General features: G+C 42.6%; 1 protein-coding gene across 1 annotated transcript in view; it reads right to left on the bottom strand.

Moving 5' to 3' along the window:
• Nucleotides 1-7,081: 7,081 nt before the first annotated feature.
• The window catches only part of mttp (microsomal triglyceride transfer protein), a 113,473-nt gene continuing 94,214 nt past the window's right edge, over nucleotides 7,082-26,340 (bottom strand). The window contains exons 14-20 of the mRNA XM_060851464.1: nucleotides 24,032-24,243; nucleotides 19,212-19,309; nucleotides 18,084-18,205; nucleotides 16,309-16,536; nucleotides 12,372-12,496; nucleotides 11,017-11,187; nucleotides 7,082-7,247 (exon numbers count right to left, since the gene is read on the bottom strand). Coding sequence (XP_060707447.1) covers nucleotides 7,082-7,247; nucleotides 11,017-11,187; nucleotides 12,372-12,496; nucleotides 16,309-16,536; nucleotides 18,084-18,205; nucleotides 19,212-19,309; nucleotides 24,032-24,243 — 1,122 coding nt within the window. The remainder of the gene's footprint in view (nucleotides 7,248-11,016; nucleotides 11,188-12,371; nucleotides 12,497-16,308; nucleotides 16,537-18,083; nucleotides 18,206-19,211; nucleotides 19,310-24,031; nucleotides 24,244-26,340) is intronic.

Genomic DNA, 26,340 nt, shown 5'->3' with positions numbered 1-26,340 from the left:
ACTAGCAGTGAAGTTAGGGTCTTTAAAAAGGAAATGAAAAGTTTAATAGAGGATTCGGTTGGACTAGCCGAACAATTGGAGCAATTCCTAGGGCCTAATTTATATATCTGGGGAGAACTGATGGCAATTTTAGGAACATTATTTTCAGGGGAGGAACGAGGTATGATCAGGAGAGCGGCTTTATAGGAATGGGAAAAGAAGCACCCAGTTGGGAAAGAAGGGGCCCCAGCAGAACAGAAATTCCCAAATGTTGACCCTCATTGGGAAAATAGTGACAGAGAAGATAGGGAGTCAATGCGGGATCTACGAGAAATGGTAATATTAGGAATTAAAGAGGCAGTACCTAGATCACAGAACTTTGTTAAGGTCTTTGAAGTACGACAAGAGAAGGATGAAACCCCTTCTGCATTTCTCAAAAGGCTCAAGGAGGCCACAAGGAAGTATTCGGGAATGGATCCCGATAATCCAATAGCACAGGGACTCTTAAAGGTTCAGTTTGTAACTAAATCATGGCTGGACATACAAAAGAAATTACAGAAATTAGATGGATGGAGTGAAAGACAGATGGAAAAACTGTTATGTGAGGCACAGAAAGTGTATGTGAAAAGGGAAGACGAGAAGCAGAAACAGAAAGCCAAAATGATGGTGGCGACAGTAGAAGAAATAACAAAAAGGAGAATGGGATCAAGGGATAACAGGAAGGGTCGGGGAGGACACGAAAGACAAGGGTCAGATACCCGGGAAAGGAGGCAACAGGCAGGGTGTTACCATTGTGGGAAAGTGGGTTATTTTAAACAGGAATGCCTGGATTTAGCACGAGAATGGGAAGCCGTTTCCCTAATGACTTTAGATGAAGTTTACGGGAGTCAGGGGTTCCTTCCTCCTGAGACCCACCGGAACCCTTGATAATTTTAAAGGTGGGGCATAAAGGGGAGGAGGCAGTATTTTTGGTGGACACGGGAGTGGCATGGTCATCCCTAAGTTTTAGACCTACCGGTGTTAAATTGACTAACAAGAATCTCAGGGTTTCTGGAGTAAAAGGTGAGGAATTCTTGGTGCCTATTTTTGAGCCAACCATAATTATAGGAAATAATGAGAAAGTGACAGGACAATTGCCAACTGTAGAGTTCAATGATAAGTTTTTGAAGAACTATATTGTGGCGCTCGGTTCTTCTTTGTCTGTCCTTAGGAAGAGGGGTCTGTTGACCCAGACACCTCCACTTGAGTTTGCAGTACATCGGATAAGACCGGGTGATTGGGTCCTGATAAAGACCTGGAAAGATACAAAACTGCACCCAAGCTGGGAGGGACCATTCGTAACCCTCCTGACTACTGAAACAGCTGTCCGAACTGCTGAAAAAGGGTGGAGTCATCACACTCATGTTAAGTGCCCAATGGACGCTCCTTCCCTCCGTCAGAGTGGCAAGCACATCCTACAGACAATCAAGCTGAGCAAAAAGAATAGACTGAGATAAGAGACTATTAAGTATTGGTTAAAAAAACTGTATCCCAAAACAATTGTAAGTGTTGCATGGACTCACTCCTCCCTGGCATACAAAGGGTTAGGGAATAGACAGATAGGGTTGTGAGCTGAAATGAATGGTCAGCTTTATATTGTCACGATAATATTGGCACTAGCCGCCAAAGGGGAGGGAAAAATCATTTTACCACTTTATTTCAGAATTATTCTAAACTAAAGGGGCATACCGACTGTTGGGTATGTGCGGAGATCCCAAACCATGGGGAATCCGGAATACCTCGCACGGTAATACCACTCATCAAAAGAAAAGTGTACGATGTACAACAATTTGACTCAGGCTCAAATGATACAACTTGCAGATCTGACAAGGGTAATTATAACTTTGCGGGGTGGTTCCCTCTACCAGCCCTGAAAACTCTGGGTGCTATCGATGGCCTTAGGGTTTCCCCACCGAAAGGAGCAGTAAATACCACTTGTTTCTGTAATCAGAATAATACCACACTCTTCTGATTTGGAAAATCATCTTGTGTCCACACCAGCCAAGCCCCTCCCACAACCATTCCCCAAGTATTGAATGGGACATATTGGGTGTGTGGCTTAAAGGCCTACCCATTTATCCCCGGTGAGAAGTACGTTGGGAGTGGCGGATGTATCGGGATTGGGTGCTGGGACCATCCAGTTCAGACACTGCTCAAAACCAGAAAGGCTGGAGTGGCTGCTGCTACCTCACTTATATAATTCCCCACTTGTTAAAGAGAGCCCCAAAAATACCTCTGAATAAACAGGGAGGAAGGCGAGTAACCCGGAAAGTAACCAAAGGAGATCGCCTCCTCTGGACTTTGATACCTATGTATGGGACCACTCGAGCAGGAGTAGAAATACAGAAGTTGGCGGCTTCCCTGGAAGAGTTGGCCAACAATACTGCCGATGCATTGGCCGAAACCCAATCCTAAGTAGCAGCCATAACGATCGAAATGATTGCCACTACGCTAAGGACCCTTCAGAACAGGATGGCTCTGGATTATATTCTGGCAGAAAAGGGTGGTACCTGTGCACTAATTGGAGAGGAATGTTGTACGTACATACCTGAGGTCTCCTCTAACATTACTGATATCTCCAAACATGTGCGAGATAAAATCGCCAAGATAAGGGAGGCCGGTAATCGGTACTGGAACGAAAAAGGATGGGAATGGGGGAATTGGGGATTGACTGGTTGGGGAAAGTGGTTAGTCAATCTAGCTATCTATGGATTATTGATATTAGTGAGTCTGGTGGTAGGGTTCAATGTCCTAAAATGGGTAATGAGCTGACTGATGACATCCTTTGGGGAAGGAACCCAAATAAATCATCAGATGCTTTTACGATCAGCAGATGATATGCAACAAAGAGAAAGTCAAAGAATGCTTCTAGAGTTCGAGGGATGAACAACACAAATGTAAAATGTAAGATTGTGAACCTCATCGGCAAAAGGCATTAGAGGGCAGAGCATAAGAAAATGAATTAAAGGAGACTTAATAAGTGCGGAAACAACAGTTTTAAAAAAAGAAAAGGGGAAATTGTGGGAGGTTAGAAATGTTGTTTTTGCAGATGGGTGAGGGGGTGTTGTGGGGGGAGGGGAAGGGGACATTATACAAACGGTCGCAGAATTCTTGTAGCACGTAGCATGTAGCATACTTAAGACTAAGATTTTAATGAATATAGAAGGTCTTTTAAAGAAAATAGTTTTAAGCTAGGAAATAAGTATGAAGGGTTGTAGCTGACCACAAAAAGAAGCAGCAGGGACATTTCACAATAAAGCTAAGAGTACGATAAGAGAAACTGGATCAAAGAACAAGCTGTAACAAACAAGGAACAAAGAATGCAGACAAGGACAACAGGATGGCCAGGTAAGAAAATAACTAGAGAGAAAAAAACAAGTGAGGTAATCGGCTTATGATAGGACGGGAAAAGGGAGGCGTGATTCCGCAACTTGTAAACTGAATAAGAAAACTAACATGCTCTGTTTTTGTGCGCATTTCTGCTTGATTACAGAAGCGTCTGGTTCTTGCAAGGCAGTAATAAATTGTTCTTGTTTCCAAGGCTTTGTCTCAGGCTGATTGATTTGTGAGTGAGTTCTGTTTCTCACACAGTGATCAGTCCAGGGGAAAGAATGTGGAAATGTTACATAACTCTGAACTAATTTTGCTGAATGTAGAAAACAAACCATCACTGGCCCATATTGGTTGGTGGCACCAGGGATATTCAAGGCAGCAGTATCTATAAGAGAGGTCCTGGCACTGCGCTGAAGATAGCTGACAAAGCAGCTCTTTATTAACGCCTTGAAAATTACTGTGTGTTAACACTTCCAAAGCGAAAATGAATTGAAAATTCTTTAATTGAACATCAGTTGGTGCTGATTTGGCTCCATTCAGATCTTCAATACTATTCCAGTGTCATTTTCTAGAGTGAAGCTACAGATTCTAGGGTCAATGTTGAAAAAGTTGCAAAGTATCTGATAGGAAATTGACCTCAGTGGCATTTTACTCCAAACAAATTGACTTGAAGATATATTGCATAAAATATTTTGGCTGTTACTTGGTATTAGCAGTTCTCACTAAAATAATCCAGTTTGAGTGTGCACATACTGCTGACATCACTCTCAGTAATTTCCCTCTAAGGGTGGAGAGTGAGTGGGGCTAATCCAAAGACCCCTGCTGAAGATTACAAGGTCCAAGTGGCCAAGTCAGTGGGACTGACACATTTAGAGGTCTGGAGAAGTACCTGCAGTGGAAACCTTGCTGGAGACTTCAGGTGCAGTAGCAGTCCATGTGGACTGTCAGATGAACAATAAAGATGCCCTTAGAAAGAACAGACACTTCAGCTCTTCCATGTCCCTTGGACACCCTTATATTTTTCTGGATGATAACCCAATCCCTCAGTAGGCTTCACTGCTGCCAATCCCAGGGAAACTATGACTGACTAGACCAGGCATACTGATGCCAATCACATGGTCGGGTCTCAACTCTCAATAGAGAAAACATTGAGCTGATATCCCATTTGTGGGAAAGAACAAAACTAGAGGGTCATAAACATCAGATCATCACTGATAAATTCTTACCCAATGTATGGTGAGAATGTGGGACTTATTACCACAGGGTGTCTCCAGGCGAACAGCATGGATGAATTTGAAGAGCAATTGAATAAACATATGGGGAAGAAAGGAATAGTAGGATGTGTTGATGGAGCAAAATGAAGTAGAGTGGGAGGAGGCTCATGTTGATTACTGGCATGGACCAGTTAGACCAAATGGCCTGTTTGGTGCTACACAATTCTCTGATACTGAGGGGTTGGTCACAGTAATTCCCCACTCATGATGCCCCTGTCTTTGGGTCCCTGAACCCAGCCATTCTGTTATAGTGAGAATAGACTCCACATCCTCACCAAGTCATCCCTGAACCCTTGATTGGCATATCCCAATGATCAACTAACAGGAAACAGCATTACAGTTTCAGGATCGATGTATTTATCTAACATTTACCGACAGTCCTGTTCAGATATTCATCAAATGGTGATGCAATGGGTATGAAAGAAATACACCCGTCACTTCCCAATTCAATTCCACCAGGATTTTTTCTCTTTAATCTTATTCCCAATTCTCAAAAATCCAAAAACTTCACAGAGACAATATGTTTCGATAACTTTAACCTTGTGGGGTTTTGTTGGAAGAACTGAAGGGGTAGACACAAAAAATCTCAACAAACGAGTCAGTGACTTTTTTTATAAAAGAACAGGAGGAGATTATTCAGCCCCTTGAGCTTGTTCTGCCATTCAGTTAGATCATGTACAAAACTGAGCCCCATAAGAAGCCATTTATTTGGAAAGCTCACTTGATATGACTTTAATCCTGTAATTTTAATAAGTTTTTTGTCCTGTCGCTATCAATTGCAAGTGTCTACTCATTTAGCTACAGTCCTCCCATTGAGAAAGTCTTAATTTTGAGTTGTGTTTCATTCAATACTTTTCATTGTTGGGTTTTAAGAGACAAAATAAAATGTTTTCGTCGAAAATATATAGTTTTGGTTTCCCAACTTTGGTCCAAGTCATTTCAGAATTTTTATTTTACTTTACAGTTTATATGTCAATGTTGTTCATAAGTGTTACTTAGTCCTCACACACAACATGAGGAAGACAGGAACATTTTCACAAGTGGCCTGAAACTGTGATCACTTGCCTCCCTTCCCAGCATCAGTTCCAAAACGATGCAGCCTGTCAATGATGGAGCACAGAATGCCGAGACCTGAGCCTAACCTTTCCAAAACCTGGCTGGGTTTGTGCCCACAAATATATTCCCACTCACAGCTTTAGATTGTCAACTCTCCAGGATTGCCCTGATATGTCCAGGATGAGTCAGGAGACCAATGATGGAAGGTGAGTAATGGGGGAGGGGGATTAGAAGGAAAATAATATGACAAAGTTCCCTCGGGGATCCATTCAATCAGAATTGGCAACCATAACAGAATAGCCAAAGGCTGAAGGCAGGTTGGGGGCACGGCTGAGAGTGGAGTTGAGGCCACAAATAAATCTTATCAAATGGCAGAATAGGCTTGAGGGGCCGAATGGCCTAATTTAGCTCATAATTCCTATGTCCCATTGGATCCTGCTGGTGAAAGACAGCATTCACTGAGACTACTGGGTCTGAAATCGCAGACCTGTTCCCACCATTTCCTATCCATGTGCCAAGCGATGGGCGGACTAGGATTTTTGAAACCAACGTTCTTCAGAATCACAAACCTGCATCTCCACTGATGTTCAAGTATTAATGCTGTATTCTTATCCCATGTGTCCCAACCTACCTGCCACACAATTCCCAAGACATCTATGTTGGCTGTGTCTTGACTTATAGTTGTGGTTTCTTTCTTTCTTTGTTTCCCACTATTTCATAAAAAACTTTAAATACATGTAAAAATGTAAACATCTCAGAGCCATTAAATTAATACACAGCCTTAAAGGGGAAGTGTATTTGAGGAATAATTCTAAATATTAATACAGGTGCAGAATAAGGTGACTCAGTCCTCCCTTTAATGGTGTGTATTGGTTGGACAGTTGGGGAGAAGGACATACTGGGGGCTGCATGGACATTTAGCACTGAGCACTGGCAGTGAGAATCTTTTTCTGGCAAACAGACTGTGAGGGCCTCTTAAAGAATCCAGAAAGTTCATTTTAACCAAACCCACTTGATAGGAAATTAAACTGGTTTAAAACCTGGGGTCTGACACTGTATGGTTCAAATGTACATCCTACTGAAGTTTCAAAGGAAGAGGGGCTTTGGTGTGTTGTATGAAAGAATATAATGAACATCAGACATGGTGTGGTCAATTTCCCTTTCACCAGGTTGGGTCAAAATGACTTCCCAACATTAAATTGTCATAAAAAGTGGGAACAGAAAGACACAAAAGCTTCCCTTCATATTTAAAATTATCTAACAATTCTGACACATTCTCCATTACTTAGTAAGGAGCTTGATGTCAGCTCCCCCTAGTGTTTCATTTAGTTTTAATTCTTCATCCCCTCCCTCTGCACATAGCCAGTGCTAAAGCAGCCCTCACAGCTCCTCCCCAGGTCTCAGAACCACTCCTCTGAGTCCGACTCCTTCGCAAAGATCTTCTTGCACATGGCAGAGTTCTCGTGGTGGAGAGGGAATTCCGATCCAGCCACCAGCATTTTCCTTCCTTTCCGAGATACATATGATTTTCCTGATGGCAAGCTTTCATATTTGGTCACATATTGCCTGTAAAATTAAATGTGGGTTAACAGCTCCTCAGTATCCACATTTCAGATGATCATGTACTCAATGCTATAAGATTTTCAACAGGCCAATACATCCTGGATGGATGTGACATGCATTGTAATTGTCATAGTACAGCATAGTCATTAGCCAGGTAGGACCAAACTACTGCAGATGCTGGAATCTGTACTGAAAACAAAAACTACTACAAATCACAACAAGTCAACTTATGTTTCCAGCTGAGATGATTTTTCTTCAGAGGTAATGATCAACTCTAATGAAGAGTAACCTAGACTTGAAATGTTCACTTGCTCTCTCTCGATAGAAGTTAGCCATTTGACCCATCATGTCTGTGCCATCTCTTTTTGTGAACAATTCATTTAGCCCCGGTTTTTTCGCCATATTCCTGAAAATTTTCTCCTTCACATATTCATTCAATACTCTTTTTGAAAGTTACAATTTAATCTGTTTACACCCCCCATCTGGCAATGCAATTGGAATTCTAACCAATGCCTCTATAAAATGATTGTAATAATTTTCCTATACACTACATTTTCCTAACTGCCTGAAATATATTTAGATTTAGGGTGTAGGTTTGCTCACTGAGCTGCAGGTTTGATATCCAGACGTTTCATTACCTGGCTCGGTAACTTCATCAGTGGTGACCTCCAAGTGAAGGAAAGCTGTTGTCTCCTGCTTTCTATTTATATGTTTGTCCTGGATGGGGCTCCTGGGGTTTGTGGTGATGTCATTTCCTGTTCGTTTTCTGAGGGATTGATAGATGGCATCTAGATCTGTGTGTTTGTTTTTGGCGTTGTGGTTGGAGTGCCAGGCCTCTAGGAATTCTCTGGCATGTCTTTGCTTAGCCTGTCCCAGGATAGATGAGTTGGCCCAGTCGAAATGGTGGTTTTTTTCATCTGTGAGTAGGGCTCCGAGGGAGAGGGGGTTGTGTCTTTTTGTGGCTAGCTGGTGTTCGTGTATCCTGGTGGCTAACTTTCTTCCTGTTTGTCCTACGTGGTGTTTGTGGCAGTCCTTGCATGGAATTTTGTAGATGACGTTGGTTTTGTCCATGGGTTGTACTTGGTCTTTTAAGTTTGTTAGTTTTTGTTTGAGAGTGTTGGTGGGTTTGTGTGCTACTAGGATTCCGAGGGGTCTTAGTAGTCTGGCTGTCATTTCTGAAACATCTTTGATGTATAGTAAGGTGGTTAGGGTTTCTGGCTGTGTTTGGTCTGCTTGTTGTGGTTTGTTCTTGAGGAATATGCGCACTGTATTTTTTAAGTATCCATTCTTCATGAACCCCCGGAACCCCATCCAGGAGAAAGATATAAATAGACAACAGGAGACAACAGCTTTGCTTCACTTGGAGATCGCCACTGACGATGTTACCTAGCCAGGTAATGAAACGTCTGGATATCAAACCTACAGCTCAGCAAGCAAACCTACACCTTAAACCTCAACCTGAGCTACAAACCTTCACAAACCTTGCATATATTTAGATTTCTTGCCTTTCTTACTTGAAGGAACTGGTGCATACAGAGATAGCCACCAACACATAGCAGCTGCCTCTTGGTATTTCAACCAACTGGTTATTACACACTCGTAATAAATAGACAACTGAAACATTAAGCCCATCCATGTGGAATACATTTTAGGAAGAATGTGAAGGTTACTGTGAGGGTACAGAAGAGATTTACAAGATCAGTTCCAGCGATGAGTGCCACCACTGGACAACCTGGGATGAAGGAGGTGACAGGAAATGTGACAGTGTTTGAAGACATAATGAACTATTTCCAATGGCTGAAGAGTTGACAGGACATGGATTGAAACTGTTGGAAAAAAATCAGAAGCAACTGGAAAAAAAGGTGCGAGTGATTAACGTTTGGAAAACATTGCCTGACTGGTTGCTGGGTAGAAATTCAACAGGAGTTTTCAAAGATGAATCAGATAAACATTTGAAGGGAACAGAATTTGTAGGAGAAATGGTGTGTACGTGAAACGGGACCAACTGGATTTGACTTAAAAAGACTTGGCTTGGAAACAATGGGCCAAATCTTCCAAATACGACTTTTACCATCTAGAAAGACAAGAGTAGCAATGGACTGTTTTGTCCAAGATGGTGTCAGGCTTCTTGAGTATTGTTGGAACTGTACTCCTCAGGCAGGTGGAGAGTATTCCATCATACTGCTGACTTGTGCTTTGCAGATAGTGGATGGGCTTTGAGAAGTCAGGAGATGAGTTACCGGCCACAGTATTCCTAGCCTTTGGCCTGGTCTTGTAGCCATTGCATTTATATGGTGAGTCCAGTTCAGCTCATGGTTAATGGTCAGCCCCTGAAATGTTGGTAGTGGGGGATTCAGTGATGAAGATACTATTGAATGCTAAGAGGAGGTGGTTAGTTTGTCTCTTATTGGATATGGCCATTTCCTGGCATTTGTGTCACACAAATCTTAATTGCCACTTATAACCCTAAGTCTGGATGTTGTCCAGATCTTGTTGCATTTAAACATGGACTGCTTCAGTATCTGGGGAGTTGTGAATGGTGTGAAAATTGTGCAATCATCAGCAAATATTCCCATTTCTGACTTATTAATTGGAGGGAAGATCAGTTTTGAAGCAGCTGAAGAAGATTGGGCCTAGGACACTACCCTGAGGAACTCCAGCAGAGATGTCCTGGAGCTGAGATGACTGACTTCCACCAACGCCAACTGTCTTCCTACATATCAGGTATGACTCCAACCACCAAAGAGTTTTACCCCAATTCCCATTGACTTCAATTTTGTTAAAGCTCCTTATGCCCCACTCAGTCAAATGCGGCTTTGGTGTCAAGGGCTATCACTCTCCTCTCCACTCTGGAATTTAGCTCTTTTTTCCATGTTTGAACCAGGGCTTTAATTAGATCAGGAGCTGAGTGGCCCTGGCAGAACCCAAACTGGGTGTCACTGAGCAGGTTATTGTTGAGCAGCTCCTACTTGATAGCCCTGTTGATGACCTCTTCCATCACTTTACTGATGTTCCAAGAGTAGACTGATGGGGCAGACATTAGCCAGGCTGGATTTATCCTGCTTTTTGTGTAGAGGACATACCTGAGCAATTTACCCCATTGTTGGGTAGATGCCAATGTTGTAACCCTTTTGATATATCACATGGAGTGAATCGAATAGGATGAAGACTGGTAACTGTAATGCTGGGCACTACTTGAGGAGGCCGAGATGGATCATCAATTTGGCACTTCTGGCTGAAGATAGATATGAATGCTTCAACCTTGACTTTTGCAATGAGGTGCTGGCTTGTCCACCATTGAGGACCGGAATATTTTGGAGCCAGTTTCTCTAGTAAGTTGCTTAATTGTCCACCATCAATCATGACTAGATGTGGCAGAACTGCAGAGGTTGGATCTGATCCATTGATTGTAGGATTGCTAAGCTCTATCACTTGCTGCTTATGCTGTTTGGCATGCAAAAAGTCTGATATGTTCACCAGGCTGCTACCTTGTTGTTTAGCTACAGGCCATGGGATATCCCCCTGTGCTCTTCATTGAATCTGAACCATTCCATGTCACAGTAAGTTCCACATTCTAAGCAGTCTCTCAGTAAAGAGGTTTCTCCAGAATTTCATAATGGGACTATGTGATATTTAAAGCTCCTATGTTTAGGCTGACCTGACTAGTGGAAATACCTTCTCTCGGTATGTACAAACTAAACTTTCCATACTATGAAAACACTTGAGCAGGCCACCTCTCTCCCTGTCCAGACAGAATTGATGTATGTCTTACCTGAATGGAAATTCGTCTTTGACCATCTGCATACAGACCAGGAATGGATATTCAGAGAACTTCACAGTGGAGATGAAATCGAGTAGGGCCTCAGTTTCCACACTCACCTCAACACCACTCTTAATGAACAAAGAATCCACTGTGATGTTACCAATGACAACCACTGCACCCCTGGAAGAAAACAAAAGCAAGCCGTTTGAGGCTTTACCCCCATCTGTGAACATTGAATCCAAAATCCTGTATTTTGGGAATCTGATAGCCAGATCACTTCCAATTCCCAACCTCACAACACTGGTTTAATATGCAAAAGTCCTAAACCAGCAAGCCCCACTCTTGTTTGGTGAAGCCAGGAGCTGTTGGTAGTGAGGAACTGGCTGGGGAGTGCAACAGAAGACAAGATGGCAGTCATCAGCAGTTGCCTTGTGGGATGGATCAGGCAGGAGAACTGTTGGCCAGCAGCTGTATGCTCTAAGTGAGTGGCCAAGCATCAGTCAGGAGGTACATGAACTGCTCTGCTGAATCGATTTGTGCCATCACTTCGGTATCTCAGTTTGAAGAAGATTTGTTTATATTCCCTTAACACTTTAAGTGAACAACAATATCACACTCTGGCTCCCCACAGCCATGCACTAATGTGTCCCAGACTGTCATGTAATGGCTATGTTAGTAGATGGTAACCAAAGATCTAGACTAGTAATCTAGAGACATGATTTCAAATCGCTCCATTGCAGCTGGGGAGCACAAATTTAATTAACAAAAATCTGGAATAAAATGTAAGATCATAGTAAAGGGGAAACTGAAACAAAAACAGAAATTGCTGAAGAAACTCAGCAGGTCTGGAAGCATATCTTACTGTCAGACCTGCTGAGTTTCTCCAACAATTTCTGTTTTTGTTTCAGATCTCCACCATTATCAGTTCTTTATTTATATTTTTAAAGGGTAAGCTACTGGATTGTTGTAAGGTCTGGTTTACTAGTGTTCTTTAGGGAAGGAAATCTGACATCCTCACCTTGCTGGCTGACATGTGACTCGAGGCCCACAGCAATTAACTGCCCTCTGAACTGGCTGAGCAAAGCATTCAGTTTTACTCAAGAAGAGAGCTGGTCATCGCCTCATCCATGGCAATTAAGGGTGGGCAATGAAAGCTGGCCCTGAATGCGATACTTATGTCCTATGCATGAATTCAAGGCAAGAGGATGGAATTAAGATACTCATCAACCATGATCTCAGTGAATGGTGGCATTAACTCAATGAGGCTGGTTAGCCACCTCCTTCCTGTCCCAGGTTGTCACAGTAGATACAGCTGGACGAAAGGCATACAAACCACAGAATGCAAGTTACAGGGAAGACTGTACCTGTTGGTGACAGTGGTTTTAGATTCCTGGTACCACAGGCTGAAATCCATTCCACCTGAGATATCAATGGCCAATCCTCCTTGGAATTCCACTATCGCTTTCAGCCCGGACTGCAGCTGAAAACTCTGAAATTGAAAAAAAGTAAGGCTTCAAGTTCTGAAGGACTCTTTGCTGAAACATTGGATTCCCAGTCTATTTCATAGTCAGAGAGATGTACTGCACAGAACCAGACCCTTTGGTCCAACTCATCCACGCTGACCAGATATCCAAACTAATCTAGTCCCATTTACCAGCACTTAGTCCATATCCCTCTAAACCCTTCCCATTCACAGACCCATCCAGATGCCTTTTAAATGTTGTAACTTTATCAGCCTCCACTTCTTCCTCTGGCAGTTCATTCCATACATGCACCACCCTCTGAAAAACTGCCCCTTAGGTCCCTTTTAAATTTTTCCTCTCTCACCCCAAACCCATGCCCTCTAGTTTTGTTTTTTGGATTTGCAAAACAGCAAACTTTCCTCACACAAGTTACATAGAACTTGCAACATCTTTGGACCATTATGTGTTTATCATGTGCCTCCTCCCATCCCATTCCATCACAGCCTATCTGTACCTCTTTTTTTCCCATCATCTATTTATCCAGTTACCTTTTAAATGTATCAATACATTCTCTGAGGGAGTGAGCCCCACATTCTCACTCCTCTCTGGAGTAAAGAAGCTTCTCATGAATTTCCTGATCTATTAGCGACTGTTTGTTATTTATGGCTCCTAGTTTTAGGCTACCACCTGCTTGGAATTGTCTTCCCTATATTGACCTGTATTGAAACCCCTCCTCATTCTGAAGATTTCTATCAAGTTAACCCTCAGCCTAGACTAATTAATACTGATAACAATGTCCACTCAGCTCTGATATTTGCAAATCCTTTTTACACTTTCTATGGTGTCCCTGGTCTCAAGCCATAGTTACATTTAAAAGGCAGCTACGTAAATGCATAAGGAAAAAAAAAGTACAGGGACAGGATTATAATCAGTAGAATGGGAGAAGTGGTACAGCATAAACAATGGCAAACACTAGTCAGGCTGAGTAATCTGTTTTTGTGTTGGGTGTTCCATGTCATCCTTGATTCAAAGCTTAATCACCATCTACTGCCTGCAACATTCATCTTTCCAGCTCTGATGCACAGTGGTAGCAGTGTGTATCATCTACAGGATTCATTGCAACAACTCACCAAAAATCCTTCAACAGCACCTTCCAAACCTGTGATCTTTACCATCTAGAAGGATGAGGGCAACAGATACTTGAAAGGCTAAGTCACTCACCATCCTGAGTGGGAAATGTGTTTTTGTGTCTTCATTGTCACTGGGTCAAAATCCTGGGAGTCCCTTCCTAACAGCACTATAGGAGTATTTTTGTAAGGTTTGTAACTCAGGTTGAGGTTTAGGGTGTAGGTTTGCTCGCTGAGCTGTAGGTTTGATATCCAGACGTTTCATTACCTGGCTAGGTAACATCATCAGTGGCGACCTCCAAGTGAAGCGAAGCTGTTCTCTCCTGCTTTCGATTTATATGTTTGTCCTGGATGGGGTTCTTGGGGTTTGTGGTGATGTCATTTCCTGTTTGTTTCTGAGGGGTTGATCGATGTCATCTAGATCTATGTGTTTGTTTATGGCATTGTGGTTGGAGTGCCAGACCTCTAGGAATTCTCTGGCATGTCTTTGCTTAGCCTGTCCCAGGATAGATGTGTTGTCCCAGTCGAATTGGTGGTTTCTTTCATCCATGTGTAGGGCTACGAGGGAGAGAGGGTCGTGTCTTTTTGTGGCTAGCTGGTGTTCGTGTATCCTGGTGGCTAACTTTCTTCCTGTTTGTCCTACGTAGTGTTTGTGGCAGTCCTTGCAAGGAATTTTGTAGATGACATTGGTTTTGTCCATGGGTTGTACTGGGTCTTTTAAGTTTGTTAGTTTTTGTTTGAGAGTGTTGGTGTGTTTGTGTGCTACTACGATTCCGAGGGGTCTCAGTAGTCTGGCTGTCATATCAGAAACTTCTTTGATGTATGGTAAGGTGGTTAGGGTTTCTGGCTGTGTTTGGTCTGCTTGTTGTGGTTTGTTCTTGAGAAATCTGCGGACTGTATTTTTTGAGTATCCGTTCTTCTTGAATACGTCGTATAGGTGGTTCTCCTCTGTTTTCCGAAGTTTGTCTGTGCTGCAGTGTGTGATGGCTTGTTGGAATAGTGTTCTGATACAGCTTTGTTTGTGTGTGTTGGGATGGTTGCTGGTGTGTTAAGTATTTGGTCAGTGTTTGTTGGTTTTCTGTTTGTAGTTCTCCGTTGTCCTTTCTTTCGACTGTGACATCCAGGAATGCGAGTTTGTTGTCGGTTTCTTCCTCCTTGGTGAACTTTATGCCTGTGAGGGTGTTGTTGTTGTTAAATGTCTCTTCTATCTTTTTTCATTTTGTGATGATAGAGGTGTAATCTACGTAGAGGACCCAGATGGGTTTGATGGTTGATAGGCCTGTTTGTTCTAGTCTTTGCATTACTGCTTCTGCTATGAATCCTGATAGCGGAGATCCCATGAGTGTGCCATTGGTTTGTTTGTAGATTATGTTGTTGAAGGTGAAGTGGGTGGTGAGGCACAGGTCCACTAGCTTCATGATGTTTTCATTGGTAATGTGATTGATGGTGGTTGGTGTGTATGATGGTCTCTTCTAAAAGTGTGGTAAGTGTTTCCTTTGCCAGGTCGATGTTGATGGAGGTGAACAGTGCTGTTACGTTGAATGAGATCATTGTTTCGTCTTCCTCTATTTTGGTGTTTTTGATGATTTTTAGGAATTCCTGGGTGGAGTGGATGGAGTGCTGTGACTCTTCTACTAGGTTTTTCAGTCTTGTGTGTAGTTCTTTGGCCAGTCTGTAAGTTGGTGTTCCGGGTAGTGAGACTATGGGTCTGAGGGGGTCTCCTGGTTTATGGATTTTTGGTAGTCCGTAGAATCGTGGGGTGTTGATCCAGTCTGGTTTCATTTTCTGGAATTCCATCTTGTTTAATTGTCCAGAATTGTGTAATTTTCTTCAGAGATATGTAATTTTGTCACCTAGTTGTGGGGTCGGGTCTACCGCCACCTGTTGGTGTCTGCGAGTAGTGCATTGGCTTTCTCCGTGTAGTTCCAGGAACCCCATTCAGGACAAACATATAAATAGAAAGCAGGAGTCAACAGCTTCGCTTCACTTGGAGATCGCTACTGATGATGTTACCTAGCCAGGTAATGAAACGTCTGGATATCAAACCTACAGCTCAGCGAGCAAACCTACACCCTAAACTATAGGAGTATTTACACAAGATGCAGTGGTTCAAGAAGATAGCTCACCACCTTCATAAAGGCAATTAGGGATGAGCAACAAATGCTGGTCATATCCCATTGCTATGATTTCAGCTGATGGTAAGACTGGACAAGGTAGATCCCAGAGTGAAACCTGGCTTGGTAGATCATATGTTTATTTATTGCAATTGATTGCCCTGGTCTGCTTGTCATAAACCCAGCAGTATAAACATTTCATCCATTAACAGCACAGGCTTGTGGCCATGGAATTAACTGAAATCATGTGTCTGCTTGGAACTGAGATACTTAGGCCACTGTTCTAAATTACTTTCTGACCTTTTAAAAGAAAATCCTTCACCAAACTGACCAAAATCTATTTTCTTCTATTTTAAATTCCAAATCACAAATGATAATAACACATATGCCTTTATTAAACCACTAATATTTTTGCAAATCATACACAGGATTAACAAAGGAATCTAAATTAAAATTCTACATTCGAGCAATATCAATTAAAAAGAACATTCTAATTAAGGTCAAGTAACCAACACATAAAAATCAAAGCTCTAAACTGTTAAACTCAATGGCTATTTAAAAACCCAGAAGTGAAGGTTGATGGAGATGAGCAGGTACCTGTGCATGATCAACAAGCAGAATAAGGCCTTTGACCACATTCATTGGCTCTCCCGTCGCTGTGAACATCTTGGCCATTAAGTCACTGTAGCCTCGGAAGAAGGTAACTGGTTTAAGCTGGACATCAAACAGTACTGCAGACATTCCAGCCAGTGACTCAAGGTCCCCCTCGCCCTCATCGGCCTTTGCAGCTATAAGAGATTCTAAACCCTGGGCTTCAATCACAACCTGCAGGAAATAAAAATAGCATGACACCTCAAGTATCCCTCCTGCAGAGACACCAGCAACCCGCCTTTATCCAGGCTGACATTCCCAGGGCAGTACTGAAGCACTGACAGAGGTATAGCCCTGTAGGTCAGACATTAAACCTCACAGGTGAACGTGAAAGATCCCATGACTTTATTTCAAAGAATATCGGGGTTGATCACAGCCAGAGAGGTTATCATCATCATAACTAATAGAACAGGCTGGTGTCTCTTATTTACATAAAACAAAGTCTGTGGGTTGACATTTCATTCATTCCTGGGGTGTGGGTATCATTGGCCAGCGCAACACTTATTGCTCAGAGAGCAGTTAAGAGTTAACCCCATTGTGGGTCATATGAAGTCCCAGACCAGATAAGGACAGCAGATTTCCTTCCCTGAAGAGCATTATTGAACCAGATGGAGTTTTAAGACAATCAACAATGGCCTCCTGGTCATCATTAGGCCTTTTTTAAAATTCCAGATTTTATTTTTAATTGAGTTCAAATTTTAATCATCTGCCATAGTAAGGTTTGAACCTATGACTGCAGAACATTAACCTGCATGGGAGTGTGAGAATCTGGATTACAACCCAGTGACATTACCACTACACCATGGTCTCTTGTAGAGAGACCTGATGGAGGTCTGTAAAACTATGAAGGAATTCAATAGGATCAGTGTAGAGAAGATGTTTCTAATTATGGGGAGATCAAAAACATCAGGTCTTACAACAAGATGGTCAATATTAAATCCAGTCAGAAATTCAGGAGAAACCCCTACATCCAGAGAGTGGCAACAATGGGGAACTCACTCTAACATTGATCTGGCTGTGCTGCTGCAGGATATTTAGAGTCTGCTCAGGTAATGAAACATTAAATTAAATTAAGAAACATATTACTGTGACTTAGGCGTGCCAAGAGACAGCAAGAGAGGGCAAATTCAAATGACATTGTGTCATTTCCTGCGATGGTGTAGACTGTAGCTCATTAGCATCTTTCACAGTTAAAGATTAACCCTTATACTATCCTAGCTGCCACAGTTTGAGGCAAATGGTATTGATGGCTTTATAGGAAAGTTAGAGAAACACAAGGGGAAGCAATAAACAAAAGGTTGGGGCAATGGAGTGAGGTGAAGTCAGTTGGGAGGAGGCTCATGAGGAGTACAAACACTGACAAGGGCCAGTTGGGCCAAAGAGCCAGATTCAGTGATGTAAAATCGATGCCCATTTCTGTAGCAACTCTCACCTCTGCCAGAACTACTTCTGACAAAAAGTCTGGTTCTTGAAGCTCTTTGAACCTTGATTTTAATTCTGTGAAGAGGGCACATTTTGATAGGTTAAAATCTGATCCGTTAACCCTGATTTTCACCCTGTTTGATCGGCTTTCCAGCATTTTCTGTCTTTATGCTAGGAATAGGTATTTAAATGAGTCCAAATGTTTTTTTGGACAAAACTTTGCTTGTTCCAATGAGAAAATGATTTAACCAATGAAAGCCTTTGTTGTAAAAGAATGATGATTTTGAGTTAAAACATACCTGGGTAGCTTGCAGCTCTGTCTCCTGGCTGAAAATAAAGATGTTCATGTTGCTTTTTCTTAGGATGCCGGATCCCGAGTATAGAATGTCCAGACTATAGGTAGACGATGAGTCAGTCCCCTCTGAAAAACAGGAAGATTGCCCCGGTAATTCGCCCTGAATGAGCTTGGTGGAGACATGACCCACTCAGCAGGAAGCATCTACCACCAGGATTTCTTCTGCCTTTCTGCATTCACACTGCACCCCCCCACCTCTCCTCCCACACTCCCATGACAACCCTTCTCCCATACACACAAACACCCAAATACATAGATCCAATAGGAAACAATGATTCGAATGAACATAAAGAACGGGTTAGGTGAATTGGCCCTAGTGTCCAGGGATGTGCAGGCTAGGCGGATTAGCCATGAGAAATTCAGAGTTATAGGGTATGGGAGTGGGTCAGGGTGGGATGCTCTTCTGAGGATCAGTGAGGACTTGATGGGCCAAATGGCCTGCTTCCCCATTGTTGGGATTCTAATTCCATTCTAAATCCAACAGAAATAGCCATTCAGCCCACTGAGCCTGTCCTGCTATCCAGTGCAATCATGGCTGATTGAATGCTTCAATGCCTTTTACTCACCCCATCTCCAGAATCTTTTGCACAACTGATAATCAGAAAGGTATGAATTGCCACGTTTAACAGACTCAGAGATTGATCCTCCAAGTCCCTCAGTGGGAGAATTCCAGAGTTTCATTATCCTCAGAGTAAAATTGTTTCTTCTCAGTTCAGACCTAAATCACACCATCACTCCCTATCTTTGAATTGTGGCTCTTGGTTCTAGACAATCCAACCTGGAGAAATAATTTGCCAATGTCCACTTTGTCTATCCCTTTCAGTATTTTGTGGATTTTAATGAGATCACCCCACGTTCTTTGAAATTGTAGAGAATACAGAACCAGTTTGCCCAATCTGTCTGCATGTGGCGTTCCCAACACCCTGGGAACCTTTGTTGCACACCCTCTATGGCAGTAATATCTCCCCTGAGATAATTAGAATAAAACAGCACGCAAAGCTTTTTCTAACATTCCTGCCAACATTGTATTACTTTGAAAGGTGCTATATGAATGTTGCTGTTGTTGTCATACGTTTCATGTATCCTGAGTAGGCTGATGAGGAGCCAATCTTGGAGAAACGGTCATAGTTGTGGACGGCAGTATCTTTTAGAACCTTCCATATCATTTCACTGAGGGATAAAATAGACATGGTTAGGAACATAGCACTGTGATCAATTGCCAGTTGAGGTCTGCGATAATATGTTTCAATATACAACAAATTTACTTATAGATCATAAGACAATGAGATGTAGAAATCAAAGTAGGCCATTCAGCCTGTCGAATCTACTCTACCATTCAGACCTTGGCCGATCTGATAATCCTCAACTCTACTTTCTTGCCTTTTCCCCACAACCTTGATTAAAAATTTATCTCAGCCTTGAATATACTTAATGACCCAACTTCTACATCCCTTGGTGGTAAAGAATTCCAAGATTCACTCCCCTCCAAGAGAAGTAACTCCTCCTCATCTCTATCTTAAATGTCCAACCCCTTGTCCTGAGATGATGCTGTCTGGTCCTAGAGTCTCCCACACGGGGAACCAACCTTTCCACATCGACCCGACAGAATCTTGTATATTTCAATAAGGGCATCCTGGCGTGTTAGTTTCTTACAGCTGTCAAAAGTGGTAAATCATTATTTAAATTTTCATTTTGTTAGTTAAAAATATTGCTGAGAAAAGACATATTTTGTTAAAGATTTTCATCCTGCGCATGATAAATTAAACTGCATTTATTTCAATGCAAGAGGCCTAACAGGGAAGGCAGATGAACTCGGGGCCTGGTTAGCAACATGGGACTGGGATATCATAGCAATTACTGAAACGTGGCTCAGGGATGGACAGGACTTGCAGCTTAATGTTCCAGGATACAAATGCTACAGGAAGGACAGAAAGGGAGGCAAGAGAGGAGGGGCGTGTGGCGTTTTTGATAAGGGATAGCATTACAGCTGTACTGAGGGAGAATATTCCCAGAAATACATCCAGGGAAATTATTTGGGTGGAACTGAGAAATAAGAAAGGGATGATCACCTTATTGGGATTGTATTATAGACCCCATAATAGTCATAGGGAAATTGAGAAACAAAATTGTAAAGAGATCTCAGTTATCTGTAAGAATACTTGGGTGGTTACAGTAGGGGATTTTAACTTTCCCAACATAGACTGGGACTGCCATTGTGTTAAAGTTTTAGATGGAAAGGAATTTGTTAAGTGTGCACAAGAAAATTTTCTGATTCAATATGTGGATGTACCTACTAGAGAAGGTGCAAAACCTGACTTACTCTTGAGAAATAAGGCAGGGCAGGTGACTGAGGTGTCAGTGGGGGAGAACTTTGGGGCCAGTGACCGTAATTCTATTATATTAAAATAGTGATGGAAAAGGATAGACCAGATCTAAAAGTTGAAGTTCTAAATTGGAGGAAGGCTAATTTTGACAGTATTAGGCAAGAACTTTCAAAAGCTGATTCACAGGTAAGGGGACAGCTAGAAAATGGCAAGCTTTCAGAAATGGAAAGGCTGATAGGTGTAGGGAATGCTGGATGACTAAAGAAATTGAGGGTTTAGTTATGAAAAAGAATGAAGCATATGTCAGATATAGGCAAGATAAATCGAATGAATCCTTAGAAGAGTATAAAGGCAATAGGAGTGTATTCAAGAAGGAAATCAGAAGGGCAAAAATGGGACATGAGATAGCTTTGGCAAATAGAGTTAAGGAGAATCCAAAGGGTTTTTACAAATATATTAAGGATGAGAGGGTAACTAGGGAGAGAATAGGGCCCCTCAAAGATCAGCAAGGTGACCTTTGTGTGGAACTGCAGGAGATGGGGAGATATTAAATGAGTATTTTGCATCAGTGTTTACTGTAGAAAATGACATGGAAGATATATAGTGAAGGGAAATAGATGGCGATATCTTGAAAAATGTCTATATTACAGAGGAGGAAGAGCTGGATGTCTTGAAACACATAAAAGTGGATAAATCCCCAGGACCTGATCAGGTGTACCTCTTTGGAAAGCTAGGGAAGTGATTGCTGGGCCCCTTGCTGAAACATTTGTATCATTGATTGTCACAGATGAGGTGCTGGAAGACTGGAGGTTGGCTAACGTAGTGCCACTGTTTAACAAGGGTGGTAAGGACAAGCCAGGGAACTATAGACCGGTGAGCCTGATATTGGTGGTGGGCAAGTTGTTGGAGGGAATCCTGAGGGACAGGATGTACATGTATTTGGAAAGGCAAGGACTGATTAGGAATAGGAGAAAGTGAGGTCTGCAGATGCTGGAGATCAGAGCTGAAAATGTGTTGCTGGAAAAGCGCAGCAGGTCAGGCAGCATCCAAGGAGCAGGAAATTCGATGTTTCGGGGATAAGCCCTTCATCAGGAATGAGGAAAGTGTGTCCAGCAGGCTAAGATAAAAGGTAGGGAGGAGGGACTTGGGGGAGGGGCGATGGAGATGTGATAGGTGGAAGGAGGTCAAGGTGAGGCTGGAGTGGGGTGGGGGCGGAGAGGTCAGGAAGAAGATTGCAGGTTAGGAAGGCGGTGCTGAGTTCGAGGGATTCGACTGAGACAAGGTGGGGGGAGGGTAATTGATGTGTGGAGTTTGCACATTCTCCCCGTGTCTGCGTGGGTTTCCTCCGGGTGCTCCAGTTTCCTCCCACAGTCCAAAAATGTGCAGATTAGGTGAATTGGCCATGCTAATTGCCCATGGTGTTAGGTGAAGGGGTAAATGTAGGGGACTGGGCGCATTGTGCTTCAGCGGGTTAGTGTGGGCTTGTTGGGCCGAAGGGCCTGTTTCCACACTGTAAGTAATCTAATTTGGGTGTGAGCAAAAGAGGTATAGTTAGTACTTTTGCAGTTGACACCAAAATTGGAGGTGTAATGGACAGCGAAGAGGGTTACCTCAGCATACAATGGAATTTTGATCAGATGGGCCAATGGGCTCAGAAGTGGCAGATGGAGTTTAATTTAGTTAGGTGTTGCATTTTGGGAAAGCAAATCTTAGCAGGACTTCTATACTTAATGGTAAGGTCCTAGGGAGTGTTGCTGAACAAAGAGACTTTGGAGTGCAGGTTCATAGCTCCTTGAAAGTGGAGTCGCAGGTAGATAGGATAGTGAAGAAGGCAGCTAGTATGCTTTCCTTTATTGGTCAGAGTATTGAGTAGAGGAGTTGGGAGGTCATGTTGCAGCTGTACAGGACATAGGTTCGGCCATTGTTGGAATATTGTGTGCAATTCTGCTCTCCTTCCTACCAGAGGATGTTGTGAAACTTGAAAGGATTCAGAGAAGATTTACAAGGATGTTGCTAGGGTTGGAGGATCTGAGCTATAGTTAGAGGTTGAATAGGCTGGGGCTGTTTTCCCTGGAGTGTTGGAGGCTTAGGGGTGACCTTATAGAGGTTTATAAAATCATGAGGGACATGGATAGGATAAATTGACAAAGTCTCTTCCCTGGGCTGGAGGAATCCAGAATTAGGGGACATAGATTTAGGGTGAGAGGAAAAAGATATAAAAGAGACCTAAAGGGCAACTTTTTCACACAGAGGATGGTGTGTATGGAATGAGCTGCCAGATGAAGTGGTGGAGGCTGGTACAATTGAAACGTTTAAGAGGCAATTGGATGGGTTTATGAATAGGAAGGGTTTGGAGGGATATGGGCCGGGTGCTGGCAGGAGGGACTAGATTGGGTTGGGATATCTGGTTGGCATGGATGATTTGAACCGAAGGGTCTGTTTCCGTGCTGTATATCTGTATGACTCTATGACTATACCATCAATTCACAAGAAATACCAATGTAAGAGGGAAGGATTTGTTATACCATATGAACACAGATTGTTGATTGGTTGCCAAGTTTTGGGGACCTTTATTTACTCGTGAGATGTGGGTGTCACTGGCTGGGCCAGCATTTATTTCTCATCCTTAGTTACCCTTGAGAATGTGGTGGTGAGCTGACCTTTTGAACTGCTGCAGTTAATCAGACGATGGTCAACCATATATGCCCTAAGGGAGAGAATTCTAGGATTTTGTCCTGGAGACACTGAAGGAACTGTGGTATATAACAGTGATATTTTTGCTGAAATGATGTGGTTGCTCAGCGCCAAGGACCCTGGTTCGATTTCACCCTTAGACGACTCTCTGCGTGGAGTTTTGTCCCACAGTCCAAAGATGTGCAGGTTAGGTGGATTAGCCATACTAAATTGCCAAAAGTGTCCAGGGATGTGCAGGCTAGGTGATTAGCCATGGGAAATGCAGGGTTGTAGGGACAGGGGAGTGGATGAGTGTGGGTGGGATGCTGTTTGGAGAGTCAATGTGGATTCAATGGGCCAAATGGTCTGCTTCTGCACTGCAGGCATTCTATGTATGTATGATATTTCCAAGTCAGATAGTGAGTGTCTTAGAGGGGAACGTACAGGGGGTGATGTTCCCATGTATCTGCTGCCCTTTTCCTTTCAGATGGAAGTGATCATGGATTTGGAAGGTGCTGTCTAAGAAGCCTGAGTGAATTTTGGCAGTGCATCTTTTACATGGTACAAACGACTGCTACGGAATAGTAATTCTAGTAACAGAAATTAGAACACAGAAGGAATCCACTCGGGCCATCTTGAACATATTAGCACTTTGAAAGCTTTATCTAATTCCCCGCTCTTTCCCTGTAAACCTGCATTTCTATTCCTTTGTAAACACTAATCTGTTTGAGCCCTTTGGAAATTGAATCTGTTTTCAGGTGACAGACTCTAAATAACAACAACCTGCTGCATCTGATATTTCTACTCGTCTACCCTTAGAATTACACTGGCAATTCCCTTACATCTGTTTTATAATAGAACACAATGTACACATGACAGCAAAGGTCCTAGTTACCTGCCAGGAAGTTTAAATCGCAGAATATCCTGAATCTTCGAGAGCAGGTATTTGCTCATTTCAGTTGGTAACTCTCCAATGGAGAGCAGAATATTTTTAACCTCCATGTATGACGGGTTGTTGTTAAAGATAATGCCAGCAGCGGATGTCCGCACAGTTTTCTCATGTGTCCTTCGGTTCTGATGATAGATCCTGTTCATTGTCTTCCTCACCTGGTCAGACACAAACCAGAGGATTTGAGTTCCAGGAACGTGGATACTCCATGCAATGCATCTGTTCAAAGTTAATCAGTGAGGCAATGTGACAAGCTATCGACTGGAGAATAGACACTGGGCCAACTTCACTCTAGATACCTTCTAATCAACCTGGTCAGAGATGGTATTACACAGTTCTGGAGCAGATAGGACTTGCACACAGACCTCCTGGCTCAGAGGTCAGGACACTGCCACTGTGCCACAAGGTCAGGGGAGCAATATCTGGTGTACTGGTCACAAATTTATCAGTCAATCAACATCCCCAAAAAGAATTATCTGGCACAAAAGCAAAATTTACTGGAGATGTCTGGAAATTTGTAATAAAAACAGCAAGTGGGTCTGACAGCATCTGCGGTGAGAGGAGGATAGTTAATGTTCAGGTCTATGATCCTTCTTCAGAACTGGAAACATCAGAGACAGAATAGGTTTTAATCAAGCGTGGGGACAGAGAACGAAAGGGAGGAGAAGAACAAAAAGGAGGGTTTATAATAGGATGGAAGGCAGGAGGAAAGCAAAAGGGGTGACATTGCGAGGCAAGAGAAGATGGTGATGGGACCAGTAAAGTGCAAAACCTGAGCCGAGAGAAGGTGCGAATGACATCATTACCAACAGCACTCCTGTCTCAATGAAGGAAATATTGTTACTCTGTCTTGATGGAACTCTGTGTTGAATCTGGAGGATGGGAAGCTGAGGAGCTGTTTCTCAAGTTTCTGTGAGTTTCATTGGAACAGAGCAGGAGGTCAAGATCAGAGAGACCAGAGTGGGCAAAGGATGGAAGAATGTGTAGCTGAAGTTTGGGGATAAGCTGGCAGACTGAACCATGCTAACTCCCGACCTGTAGAGGTGGCCAGGTCATGAACAGTGACAATGAAACTGAAAGAAGTATTGGTGAATCAACATTGCAAAGTGTTTGGGAGGGACTTTGGATGCCACCACTAAACTATCGTCTCCTTTCCCCTCCCACCTGCATCCATGGGCTGAAGTAGTAATGTCACTATATAAGCAATCCAGAGCCCTGGGCTAATGTTCAGGCAATTTTGGTTCAAATCCCACTATAGTATAGAGTGAAATTTGAAATCTGGAATACAAAATGCCTAATAAACATATAGCCATTATTATAAAAACCCCTCTAGTGAAGAAAAACTGCGTTCCTTACCCAGTCTGACCTACATGTGACTCCAGACACACAACAATATGATTGACTCTTAACTGTACCAAGGGATAATTAGGGATTGTCCAACCAGTGATGCCAACATTCAATGAATGAATAATTAAAAACAAATTCTGAAAACAGTGTTCCCCCTTCAGCATCCTGTTTCAGTCTTCTGGCATCTCCTTCCCTTCCCTCATTTCCTTCCTGTGCAAACACAGAAGAGCGAACACCTTCACTTTTATATTCTCTCCTCCTATGTTATAGGGACCCCAAACACTGCCTTACACCCTATTGTAGATCTTTCCTTCTGTTCTTTCTTTCCATCCCTGTCTTTCTGTATCTCCACCCTCACCTAAAATCTCTTATATTGCTAGTGTTTACCAGTTCTGATGAAAAACCATCGATCTGAAATGTTAACTCTGTTTATCTCTCCACAGATGCTGCTGGACCTGCTGAGTACTTCCAGCATTTTCTCTTGGTATTGCAAATTATCTTCTCATTATTACATTGCCATGTGTGGAAACATTCACATTTTTGCAATTTTCTATTTTGCAATTTGTCCATTTGATTTGATTTGATTTATTGTCACATGTACTCAGGTACAGTGAAAAGCTTTGTTTTGCGTGCAGTACAGGTAGATCACCCCAGTCAAAGTGCATCAGGGGAAAAGAATAGGGTGAGGAATACAATGTTATGGCTGCAGAGAATGTGGACAGAGAGTGAGATCAACATTTCAACTTGCTAAGGCAGATTACATTTATCTGCTGTTCTTTTGCGACAAGTATAATGAGCAGGTTGTGCCCAAGCAGGTTTGCATACAGATTTGTTGATAGGAACCTTAGCTGTATTGGAATCAGATTCTCATCAAAAGCTTTTATAAAGTAATGTTTAGTGCTGTGACT

The sequence above is a fragment of the Hemiscyllium ocellatum genome, chromosome 36 (assembly GCF_020745735.1).
Source record: "Hemiscyllium ocellatum isolate sHemOce1 chromosome 36, sHemOce1.pat.X.cur, whole genome shotgun sequence".
Classification (NCBI taxonomy): Eukaryota; Metazoa; Chordata; class Chondrichthyes; order Orectolobiformes; family Hemiscylliidae; genus Hemiscyllium; species Hemiscyllium ocellatum.
Note: the sequence above shows the minus strand (reverse complement) of the source record. Positions and strands in the feature narration are given on the sequence as shown.